The sequence below is a fragment of the Lepidochelys kempii genome, chromosome 1, assembly GCF_965140265.1.
Source record: "Lepidochelys kempii isolate rLepKem1 chromosome 1, rLepKem1.hap2, whole genome shotgun sequence".
In the NCBI taxonomy this organism is placed as follows: Eukaryota; Metazoa; Chordata; order Testudines; family Cheloniidae; genus Lepidochelys; species Lepidochelys kempii.
In genome coordinates, this window is record NC_133256.1 from 111,099,510 (window position 1) to 111,112,479 (window position 12,970).

The 12,970-nt window shown below is 40.1% G+C and overlaps 1 protein-coding gene across 2 annotated transcripts in view; it reads right to left on the reverse strand.

The window, feature by feature from the left end:
* The window catches only part of RASA3 (RAS p21 protein activator 3), a 264,785-nt gene that overhangs the window by 133,411 nt on the left and 118,404 nt on the right, over positions 1–12,970 (reverse strand). For both annotated transcript variants that reach the window (XM_073350720.1, XM_073350711.1), the window contains exon 2: positions 8,786–8,903. In XM_073350720.1, coding sequence (XP_073206821.1) covers positions 8,786–8,862 — 77 coding nt within the window. In that variant the 5' untranslated portion in view covers positions 8,863–8,903. The remainder of the gene's footprint in view (positions 1–8,785; positions 8,904–12,970) is intronic.

The following is a 12,970-nucleotide window of genomic DNA, read 5'->3' on the forward strand; positions in this document are numbered from 1 at the left end:
TTTTAAACCCTTTCATGTATATACAGAGTATATGAAAACACAGCTGGAAAAAATACAGGTTCCCTCAGTGCAAGGAAACCTGAATTAGAAGACATTGGTGTAGATATGGCATTTTCCTGTCATATTCTCGGCAGACTTTATTGAATTAAGATTTAGTATTTTACGGATCCATTGTATTAAATGAATGGTTTATGTATTATTGAGGGCTGGGATTGTATATAACCTTTCAAAAGGGAGAAATGTGACAGATGTGGAACCTGGGGGTTCAAAAGATTATACTGAACAATGTACCAGACAAGAATACACTGAATGCATCCGATGAAGTGAGCTGTAGCTCATGAAAGCTTATGCTCAAATAAATTGGTTGGTCTCTAAGGTGCCACAAGTACTCCTTTTCTTTTTGCGAATACAGACTAACACGGCTGCTACTCTGAAACCAGGCAAGAATGGTGTTTTGGAACAAAAAGTGTTAAGTCATTTTCCCGGGGAATATCTAGGGGGAAGCGAATGCAAATTCTCCACCTCCAATTATGCAAAACCACAGCCTTTTGAAGCTTCGCCCTGAGGAGTGGCCCATTGTCTGCTGATCACCTGTTACCTGACGCCAAGGTCAAAGGCCCAATCTGAAAAAAGGAAAGACTGAACTATTCATAGCTGGTCTGGTTCTGAATCTGAGACAGCCATGAAATTGTAACTGTGTGCGTGTTGAGGGGAGAACAGTTATGGGTTTTGAAAGACTGACACCTACCAGAGTCCAAAGCTGGAGTTCAGGGTGAGGTCTGGTAAGCTTTTTAATATACGTGTAAACAAAATGTTTAATATCTTTTTTCTGTAACGCTTTCAACTTAAGAATAAACATGCTTACTTATGAAGAGCTGTATGGTAACTTATAATTGCAGGCAATTACACTGTTCATAACTTCTGCAGAGAAAACAAAGAGCAGGTGCTGGCCCTTTAGATGTTTTGGCTTGCTAGGGATATCACAGTGTAGGCAGAGAACTGTGCAGCCTGGAAAACCCCTGGTCTCAAGGGAGAGACACTTGGACTTTGCCCAAAGGAGGTGATAGCTAAGGAGCTGGGATGCCTTCAAAGGAGCAATACAGGTGCAATTGCTCTGAACTGCGACAATTGTTTCAGGGTGACAGGTGTATTCAACTTTATGCATATGCACCCCTCCCCCAACTGTTCTAATATTTCACAGATAATTGTAAAAAAAAACAAACCATAGGTCAAACAGGAAACAGTTTGTCATTTAACAGTCACAGTTCGATAAAAATTTTAAAACAGAGGTTTTCACTTCTTTGCTAAATTGAAAAAACTGCATTCAAAGGTTTAAATTATCAATAAAAGGTGAGGAGAGATGTAATTTTTGTGATTTGCTTTCATGGGTTGCAATACCCAAGACCCTGTTACTCAGAGACTGTCCAAGTTTTGACAACGAGCCCAACCAAAACATTAGAAATTGAGAATGGGAGCCAGAGTTGAAACGCTGATTTAATATTTAAATGTTAAGCCTCATCATAGGCTTACAGGAAATAGTTTGCAACAAATCTAGTGGGGAGGTAAGCATATGCATCTTATTTATTCGGAACTGAACACAACCACCCATATCATTAGTGGTTGCCTTAGCCACACATTAACATCTAATTTATATGCGTTGGATCCCATAGCTCCCTCAAAACTTTGACAAGATGCCATTAACCTTCAAACTGCATGAAGGGCTATGACAGATGAAAACAACCTGCTGCACACAAGGCTGACAATGGTTCCAATAGGTGTAAGTAAGCAGTGCACACTTCCTAGAAGATGATCTGCCCACCTCCAGAAAAAGAACTAGACCTTCAACTCCTGCTGACTTTGACACACCCTTTTGTGGCAGCCATTAATCCATTCCTGTCCAGTGCTGCTGGCCCAGTGCCAATCTTGGATGAACAACAGCGTATCAAGACCAACAGCTATGTCCTTGCAGAGCGGCAGCAACTCTGGGATAGAGAGACAGGCAAGCTGATGAATTTCAGAAGCCCTAATTTACATCCACCTGTTTGTAACCTGGAAAGCAAATCCTAACTAGGCTTAACAGGCTACTCACTGGACTGGTCAGAGTGACTACCACAATGCAGAAATTTTGGCATAGCTCCATCTTACCAGGGTGATTACGGGGCAGCACTGCACATGAGCAAACATGTGGTGGAGGAATGCATAGTTAAAAGACTGGAGGGTGGACTGCAACCCCTCCCCCAGTGATGCAGCAGTTAGATAGCTGAACAATCTAGATACTGACTTGTGACACATATGAAAGAAGCAGCAATTTGTACAAACAGAGGCACTGTAAAGACATTGTTAAAAACAGTTTCTTTCTTGAATTTATTTTATTTATTCACTTATTGGGAGAATGTTCAAGGATGAAGGACAAATCCAACTGGCAGCAGATCGTAGAGGTAGGAGGGTGTTGTGATAGTCAGGAGGGATGCTCTTACGAAACAGACAAACAAAAGCAGTAGCATGCTGTCATAAATATAAAGGGAAGGGTAAACCCCTTTGAAATCCTTCCTGGCCAGGGGAAAGCTCCTTTCACCTGTAAAGGGTTAAGAAGCTAAAGGTAACCTCGCTGGCACCTGACCAAAATGACCAATGAGGAGACAAGATACTTTCAAAAGCTGGGAGGAGGGAGAGAAACAAAGGGTCTGTGTGTCTGTCTATATGCTGGTCTTTGTCGGGGATAGATCAGGAATGGAGTCTTAGAACTTTTAGTAAGTAATCTAGCTAGGTATGTGTTAGATTATGATTTCTTTAAATGGCTGAGAAAAGAATTGTGCTGAATAGAATAACTATTTCTGTCTGTGTATCTTTTTTGTAACTTAAGGTTTTGCCTAGAGGGGTTCTCTATGTTTTTGAATCTAATTACCCTGTAAGATATCTGCCATCCTGATTTTACAGGGGGGATTTCTTTATTTCTTTTTACTTCTATTTTTATTAAAAGTCTTCTTGTAAGAAACTGAATGCTTTTTCATTGTTCTCAGATCCAAGGGTTTGGGTCTGTGGTCACCTATGCAAATTGGTGAGGCTTTTTATCCAACATTTCCCAGGAAAGGGGGGGTGCAAGTGTTGGGAGGATTGTTCATTGTTCTTAAGATCCAAGGGTCTGGGTCTGTAGTCACCTAGGCAAATTGGTGAGGCTTTTTACCAAACCTTGTCCAGGAAGTGGGGTGCAAGGTTTTGGGAAGTATTTTGGGGGGGAAGGACGCGTCCAAACAGCTCTTCCCCAGTAACCAGTATTAGTTTGGTGGTGGTAGCGGCCAGTCCAAGGACAACGGGTGGAATATTTTGTACCTTGGGGAAGTTTTGACCTAAGCTGGTAAAGATAAGCTTAGGAGGTTTTTCATGCAGGTCCCCACATCTGTACCCTAGAGTTCAGAGTCGGGGAGGAACCTTGACACATGCCTTTACCCACCCTCAAAAAGAGATGGAGCTAAAGGTAGACGCTAGCTGACATGGTCAAGGGGGAAGAAAGGCTATTCCGGGACACAGGAGGAAAGCAAGAAAAGCCAAGAGCTGACTTGGAAGTAGAGGTTCCTTGGTCAACACTTCAGGATGAAAGGATTGTAGTTTCCCATGAGCACACTAACCTGCTGATTTCAGACTGGCTTTAGCCTACCACTTTAATTTAAATATGTCTAAAGACAGATGGAAAGTTGTTATTCCTATAACATAAAGGCTTATTTTCTCAATGGAAAATAATTATTGGATTAATCCAGTGAAATGACATCAACTAAAACAGTAAGCCCTCCTGTGAAGTGGTTTAATGATCATCCAAGAGAAAAAAAACCCACCACCACCTGTGTAATTCCTAGTTCTGAGTAACAAGGTTACACTTGCTTGAATCAGGACAGAAATTAAGTGACAATTGCAAAATTACTTTCGTAAAACTATTTCAAGCTTTAGACGTGGCAAATTCTTAATTACAGCAAGAACTTTAGACAGCAACTTTATGTCATTCATTACTAACCAAATCCATTAAACTGGAAGGTGCTAACAGCTTCATGATAAAACACAATTGTCCTAACTATATGTGGCCATCAATCTACAATCTGTGAGGGTCAAAATCTACACTATACATTTTGCATCTCCGTCTCTCTTGCCCCATTGCAGAACACAAAGATCCAAAATAAAGCCACAAGAAAAATATTAAGTGCAGAAATCTTAAAATTATGTGGGCTAGTATTAAGTAATTTGAGAGGACAAATTCTAGGAAAATCAATAGGCCTTGTGCTCCTAAATCAGTTAGGCACTTTTGAAAGTCACACCTATTATCTATAATCTCAAGAGCTAAACGACTGAATATTTCCAATGTAAATGTTTCACATTTAAAATCAAGACTGAATGTTTTTCTAAAAGCTATACTGCAGGAATTTTGAAGTTTGATGGCATATGTTATACAAGGGGTCAGACTAGATGATCATAATGATCCCTTCTGGCCTTAGAATCTATGAATATGATAACAGGAGAAGTTTACTTTAGAATTTACTACCTAACTCTGATTCCATCACTGACTTACATGTTAAATATACTTATGCAGCCCCCTCCACCCAGTTCTCTTTTTTTTAACTATAAGGTGACCAGAAATTTATTTTGTGGGGAAGGAAATCCCTTTTTCCACAAAGTACACACATGCCTCAGTTTGAGTGATCATGGGTTAATTTGGTGTAAACTAAATGGAAGGATAAGCAAAATATGTCTGCCACAAAGGTCCTTGATTTCAAAAAGACAAACTTTAAAAAAATTCATGGAATTAGTTAGGGAGTTGAACTGGACTGAAGAATTAAAGGATCTGAATGGAGAGGAGGCTTGGAATTACTTTAATTCAAAGTTTTAAAAACTGTCTGAAGCCTGCATCTCAAGGAAAAGGAAAAAAATTGTAGAGAAGGGTTGTAGACTAATCTGGATGAACAAGAGTCTCAAATGTTATTAAAAGAAAGCAGAAGGCCTATAAGGAATGGAAGAAGGGCTGGATGAGCAAGGAAAGCTACCTCTTAGAGGTCAGAAAACATAGGGAAAAAAAGCCAAAAAGCCATTAAAACCGTTAGTAAGAGGTTTTTTAGACAAATAAAAAGGAAACATGGAAAGAAGAAGTGAGACTGCTAAATGCTGAGCATGGGGTAGAAATTAAAGATAATCTAGGTATGATCCAACACCTAAACAAATATTTTGCCTCAGTTTTTAATATGGATAATGAGGAGGCTTGGAGAGAGTAGCAGGATGGCTAATGTGAACAAAGATATGAAAGAAGAAATTACCACATCCAGGGTGGAAGCTAAACTCAATTATCTTACTGGTACCTAAATTGGGAGGACTGGATAATGTCCGCCCTAAAATATTAAAGGAACTAGCACGTGAAATTGCAAGCCTAATAGCAAGGATTTTTAATGAATCTGTAAACTTGAGGGTCATACTTATGACTGGAGAACTGCAAATACAGTATCTATATTTAAGAAAGATTAAAAAGTGATCCAGGAAACTACAGGCCCATTAGTTGACCTCAGTTGTATGCAAGGTCTTAGAAAATATTTTGAAAGACAGAGTAAAGGACATAGAAGTAAATGGTAATTGTGATTAAAACAAAACAAAAACAAAACATTGTTTTACAAAAGGTAGATCATGCAAGACCAATATGATCTCTTTCTTTGAGAAGATAACATATTTTCTAGGAAATGCAGTAGATCTAATCTACCAAGATTTCAGTAAAGCATTTGATACAGTTCCACATGGGAAATTATTTGCTGAATTGGAGAAGATGAGAATTCATACAAGAATCAAAAAGTAGGTAAAGAACTGGTTACAGGGGAGACTATAACAGGTCATACTGAAAGGTGAACTGTCAGACCGGAGGGAGGTTACTAGTGGAGTTCCTCAAGGACTGGTCTTGGGACCAATCTTATTTAACATTTTCTTTAATGACCTTGTCACAAAAAGTAGGATTGTGCTAATAAAATTTGAAGATGACAAAGTTGGGAGGTATTGGGGAGGACTGGAATATCATACTAGAAGATGTGGAGGACTTTGAAAACTGGCATAATAGGAACAGGATGAAATTTAAGAGGGTAAAGGTCAAGATCATGCACTGAGGGACTAACAACAAGAATTTCTGCTACAAGCAAAAGCGACAGAAACGACAGAAGAGGAGAAAGACCTACGTGTATTGGTTGATTACAGGATGACTGTGAGCCGCCAATGTGATGCAGCTATGAAAAAGGCTAATGCAGTCCTAATGTGCATACGCAAGGTATTTCCAGTAGAGATAGGAAGTGTTATTACCAAATACAAGGCACTGGTGAGACCTCATCTGGAATACTGTGTGCAATTCTGGTCTGTCATGTTCTAGAAAAATCAATTCAAACAGAAACAGGTGCAGAGAAGGGCTATGAGTATGATCAGAGGAATGGAAAACCTACTTACATGAACAGACTTAAGGAGCTTGGCTTGTTTAACCTATCAAAATGAAGGCTCAAGGCATATATAATTGGTCTCTGTGAATATATCAGAGGGATAAACACCAGGGAGGAGAGGAGTTATTTAAGTTAGGGGCCAATGTTGGCACAAGAACAAGTGGATATAAACTGGCCATCCATAAGTTTAGGCTTGAAATTAGAACAAGGTTTCTAATGATCAGAGGAGTGAAGTTCTGGAACAGCCTTCCAAGGGGAAGGGCTAAAAACCTAACTTGCTTCAAGACAGAGCTTCATAAATTTATGGAGGACCTGGTATGATAAGATTGCCTACAATGGCATATGGCCCATCCATGAATGCGATCAGCAAATATCTCCAATAGGTGGATAAGGGATAACAGATGGGGAATGCGCTGAGTTATTGCAGAGAATTCTCTCTTGAGTTTTTGGCTGGTGGGCTTCGCCCACATGCTCAGGGTCTAACTCATTGCCATATTTGGGGTCAGAAGGACTTTTCCCCCAGGTCAGAATGGCAGAGACCCTGGAGGGGGCGGGAGGGGTCTCCTTCCTCTGCAGTATGAGGCACAGGTTACTTGTTGGTTTGAACAAGAGTAAATTGTGGATTCTACATAATTTTAAGTTTTTAAATCATGATTTGAGGACTTGAGTAACTCAGCCAGAGGTTATGGGCCTATTACTGGAATAGGTGGGTATAGCCTATGATGTGCAGGAGGTCAAACTAGATGATCATGATGGTCCCTTCTGGCCTTAAAGGCTGAGAGTCTGTGCCCTTAACTTGTTCTCTCTATATTTTAGACATTTTTGGGCCCCAACAGAAGTTCCACTCCTTGCTGTGAATCTGTACCTATTTCATTCCAATCTACTATTTTACTCCTGCCTAATTTAGTCATATTCTACACCAGTGGTTCTCAAACTTTTGTACTGGTGACCCCTTCCACATAGCAAGCCTCTGAATGCAACCTTCCTTAAAAATTAAAATAATTTTTTTATACATTTAACACCATCATAAATGCTGGAGGCAAAGCAGGGTTTGGGTTGGAGGCTGACAACTCACGACCCCCATGTAATAAACTTGTGGCCCCCTAAGGGGTCCTGACTCCCAGTTTGAGAACCCCTGTACTACACCTATCACACGGTACAGGAGCACCTTAGAAGCCATTTCTCCCAACTTCCAAGCCTGTGTTTTAGGCATTGCCTATGTTGGGGATTTGTCCCAAAGTCAGCCACCACTGTAGCTGCACTGATGCAAATTCCTAGTGTGGACAGCCTATTGGCACTGGTCTCTCAAACTGGTGGTGAATTAAACCATGGCAAACTGCCCCAGTGCAAATAGCTGTTTTGTCTGTCTACACTGCAGGCAAGCACCAGTGCAGCTATAATCTGATAGCTACAGTTGATTCAGATGTTGAAGGTAGACAAGACTTTAGCCACAAGATCATAGGTCATTAACAGTGGGCATAATAAGGAGCACTATCACCAAGGAGGCCAGTAAAGTGCCTGGAGAAAGAGGACAACTAGATTCTAATAAGGGGTCAGCATCCTAGGATCTGTCACTTGGGGAAAGATTCCACACCTTCCCCCCAGGAGAAAGCAAACAAGCAAGTAGGGAAGGCAGAGAAAAAAGCTGACTTCTGAAACCCCTTTTCGCTCATGCTTTGCCTGAATACCCAAGAGATCTGGTAGTTTCAGAGTGGCTGGAGGAGAAGGAAACACTCCCATTCACCACCAACTGCCTCTCAAAAGAGCAAAGCTGGTCAGCTGCAGGAGAGAGGGATCTCGGAAAACTTAGCACCGTACCTGCCATCTCAGGATTTCACTGAAACTGCTTTTCCCTTTCTTGTAATCTAGTTTCCCTCTCCCCCACTTTTGCACCTCCAAGAATGTGCAGAACAAAACCCCACTGTGGTTTTCAGCTCTGATATAGCAGCAGTTATGATAACAGTATAAAGGAAAAATCCCTGACAGTTGGATTAAATGGCACAGTTAAACTGACAGCTAAAAGGCATAAAGGAAGTTCAAAAGCAAGTATCCCAGGGAGCTGCATTAACTGTAACCTCCTTGGAAATGAATTATGTGCTTTCTCTCAGGACAAGAGCCTCTTCACACATAAATGATAAAAACATATAGTTAGATGCCAGTCCACGATGTCCATAATAATGCTCTTATTATAGTCCTACAATTTTAAAAAAAATCAGCTATGTTCTTCTCCATCCCACCAAAGGATCTATTTGGAATACTATGGAAATATAATATAAATAGAAATGTTCTAGGGTGCTAAAAGAACTGACTGAATATATCTGCACACAAGAAATATTTGTTACCATAGTGATTTCTCCACTATTTTGGTCCTGAAAACCTCCTCCTGGTCCAGGTTTACAGTACAGTAGCAATCTCTCATCTTGTTTGGCCCCGGATATGTAGGAAGATTTTTGGCTTCTCCTAAAGAAAAAAAATTCAAAAGCAAACTTTAAATATGAGCAGATATTGATGGTATATCAACAGTTATATTAAAAATTATACACAACTTTTTTATTTGGCTGTACAATGCTTCCTACCAGGTCTTTATTTAGAAGATTATTTTCAGTCCTCTGACAGGAGCAATGCTCATGTAGAATGGCAGGCAGTGTGCTGCAATATGCCAATGGTAAGGGAAAAAAATTCAAAAGAACCTAAGTCACTTATGAAAATACAACTTTGCACTTTAAATCCCATTGACTTTCAATGAAGCTTAGACACCTAAGTCATTTTTGATAAAATAGAGTTTGGGATAAAATTTTCAAACCGCAAGAGACTGCAAATAAGGATTTTATCTACAGCTCTGCTACTCTCCAAGGTGTTAGCATGAAAAGTCACTTAAATGAGGCACCGGAACATGGAGTGTAATAACACTTCTCATAAGGTGCTTTGAAGTTTAATTAAAGCTTGTAAACCCCCTAAGATCTTTGGACAGAGGCACTGTTTAAGTGCCAGGCATTAAAATTAATTTGTTAGACAATATGCATTTGCTTATTTCAAAACTGCAACAAGAAACAATTACATATCATGCATCTAAAAGAATAGGGCTGGAGAATGGAGGATAGACAAAGACAAAGCAGTATAAAATTCAGATTTTTTTTTTTTTAAAACCCCAGGAAATGAGACTGGAATAGTAGTCTCTTCCTCTACTGGTCCATCAACAAGCAAAATTGCAAACTAAGATTGCTTGGCACAGTGACAGTCCAAACAAAAGCCTAGGAAAAGAAATCAGATAACTCTCCCCACAGCTTCATTGAAACACCTTAGCACCACTTGGCAAGTGTTTTGACTTCAAGGCCAAGCCCTAACTCCTCTGAGAGCTTAAGGAAGCCTTCACTCTGCATGTGCTCTTGTTTGCACTTCACTTCTATGGTACCTACAGATTGTTATCAGATGTCACATGCACTAACTAGAGCTTGCTCTACTGATAAGATAAGGGAAAAATCAAGATCAGAGAGCAAAGCTTATTTTTGAACATAGAAGAGAGGAGTGAAATCTAAGCGACAGGAACAAGTGTAGCCTGTTTATCAGACATCTGCAGGTCAGTTTCAGTCCCCAATTCCTGCATAGCTTCACTAACAGGACCAATTTCATTTCATCCCAATCTCATCTTGAGTCACACAATCTCTACAGGCTTTGGGCCACATTCAGAGCTGACCTAAATGGTCGTGTAAATGAATCAGCAAATGGATGCAACTTCCATGCTGATGTTGGAATAGATGAGTTGTAGCAGTAAAAGCAATTCACGGGAAAAGAAGATTAAGGAGGCTCCCATCTTCTACTTTAACAGGAAGGCAAAAGGTGGTTTAGGATGCAACATCTTTCTTGACCACAGCACAACCTGTGTGTCCCCCCTTGGGATGTAATTTACGCTCACTTACCATTTAACTTGAATCACAGCATCTCTGCATTTGACCATTAGAGTAAGAAAGCCACACAAAATTATATGCATTTGATCACCAAGACTAACACCTGAAGACTAAAATTTGTGATGTTAAATAATTTTCTACACTTAAAAGCTAGAATGTACAAAGTATGGAGTTTGACAGACTTTTAACCCATTATTTTTATAGCTGAAAGATGATAAACACAATTTGAAGTGTTACAATGTGGCCAATAAAGCTATATTTCAAGTTCATTTTATTTTATTTTTATTTTTTTAAATTAAAAAAAGTTAACTTCTCTAAGACCGAGCTGATGCCGCAAGGTAATGCCTCAGTGCACACTTCCACTTAGAGAAAAAAAAAGTCAGGAGACAAGTTGCATTGGGTCTGTACAATTTACTACATCACAGACTATGTTCAAGGAAATTTTTTTTTCTCTCTGCCTTAGCCTCGCCTCCTCCAAGTCCCAGAGAGGACTTTCCTTTCTAGTTTCACCTTTAATCGTACGCTGGGCCAACGCCTGTCTGGCTGAAGCTCCCTCCAGAGGGCGTCAACAGGAAGCATCGTAGCAGGGTAATGAGGAAACCTCCCTTGTGGGGGCTGAGCATATTATGAGGAAACTTTTCAAATTTCAAGTTAGAAACATTTTTTTAAAAGGAAAAAAAATGTAGACTAAGTTTGTGAATTTTCTGCTCCCCTAAAATGACCTCTTTTCAGAAACTCTTGATTTTTGAATAGTTTTCTGAGACAATGTCCTCTCTAGTACTGTAACCCACTGAAATTCTAAAATAGCTAACTTTAATTTGAAGCCCATTTTGTTGCTTTTTAATACAAGAATTACAGTATAAAGATAAGGAGAATGCAGAAGTAGTGATGTATTTGGATTCTAATAAAAACAGGGGTTACTGGATCTCTGAAAGTTTTATTTGAGAAGGAAGACTCATCGGGACTGAAAAGTGCCGTTTATCATTGCCCTTCAGGGAAAGCATCCGAGTTAGAGGCACAGAGGAAGAAGAGAGGGAACTTGTGATTTTTCTTCTTCCACTTCGCAGACATTGACAAACCATGGAGGCTATAAACAAGGGACTAACTGATCATTCCCACTTACCAGTTATGTTACTGACTTAACTAAAGAGAGTCAACACAGAAATAGTGTGGTGTAGGGTTTAACTGAGACATATACCAATGACTATTTAGGGTCTTATATAAGAACAATAGTCTGAATTGTTTAGTGAGCAGTCAGAAAAATCAAGCATCCAAGGAACACCTAAGGACTCTTAGCCCTCAAGCCAGACATTCAATGTCAACAAAACAAGCCCCCATAGAATTTCAGCTGGTGTATAGTGTCATTTAAACAAAATGTTCCTTCTTTGGGGTTATTTCACTATTGTCACAGGAGCTGACCAATTCTGTTTGCATTTGTTGGTCTGAAACAAAAGCACTGATTAACTCACTATGTTAGAGAGACAAAGTGGGGGAGATGATATCTTTCATTGGACCAACTTCTGTTGATGAGAGAGAAGTTTTTGAGCTACACAGAGATCTTCCTCAGGTCTGGGAAAGTGACACTCAGGTCTGGGAAAGTGACACTCAATACTTTCCCCAGTTTCTTCTATTCCAGCTGCTGTAGACCCATTGCATTATGTATAGGTCTGGTCTAAAGGCCACTGAAGTCAATGACAGGTTTCAATGAGAGTCAGTACTAGCAAAGCAAACTAATTATTCACATCCAAAATTAAGACATTTTGGACTGGCTCTGAGACAGAGCGGACTGCAGTATTTGTGATGCTGACTTCCCCTGCTGGTATGGAGTGTAATTACAGCTTAAGCAAGAACTGCCCTCTCCAGGCAGCATAGAGAAAGTGGTGGTGTATGAAGAGATATCAGAACAGAGAAACACAATAACCTAGAATGAAGAGGAAGGAATGTGTCTTCCCAAATCTCACTCGGCTTCCCTCCTCACTCCAAAATTCATGAGTCCCTTCCTTGCTTAGGAAGAGGGATGAAGCAAGGCGAGGGATAAGGGCTCCATGGCAGATGGTGCATGAGGTGAAAGAGAATACTGCTTAGGTGCCTAGGGAGATGCAGCTGCTAAAACAGAACGAGAAGCAAAATAAGATTTTAATTTTTCTTTTTGTAGGTGTGGGAAGAGACTCCTAAACAAACATCTAAAAAGATGGTCCCAAAAGAAAAAAATAGCTTAAAAATAATTTTCGATGTTTTGAGTCATCTAACATTTATCTGTTGAACAAAAACATATTTTGCACTATTTCCTTCCCTCCCTCCCCCCTTTGCAATATTACCTATGTTGTCAGATACCAATGCATTCACATTTTAACCTTCAAGATTACACACACATACACACCACATTGCACGGGTCTGGAATTCACATGGAGTGAAGGGAGGGAGATTGTGAAAATAATACAGCTACCAACCTGCCCAGTGCCTCCCAGGAAGCTCTGGGGAGCAACTACCACTCCCCAAGAGGCCATGATACTGCTGCTGAAATGGAGTAATACTAACAAGGATCCTGGAGAGCTGGAGGGATCTGGTCCTATGTGGCTCTGCCAGGTTTGGGTGTAGATATTATGGACACTTCCACTGGGA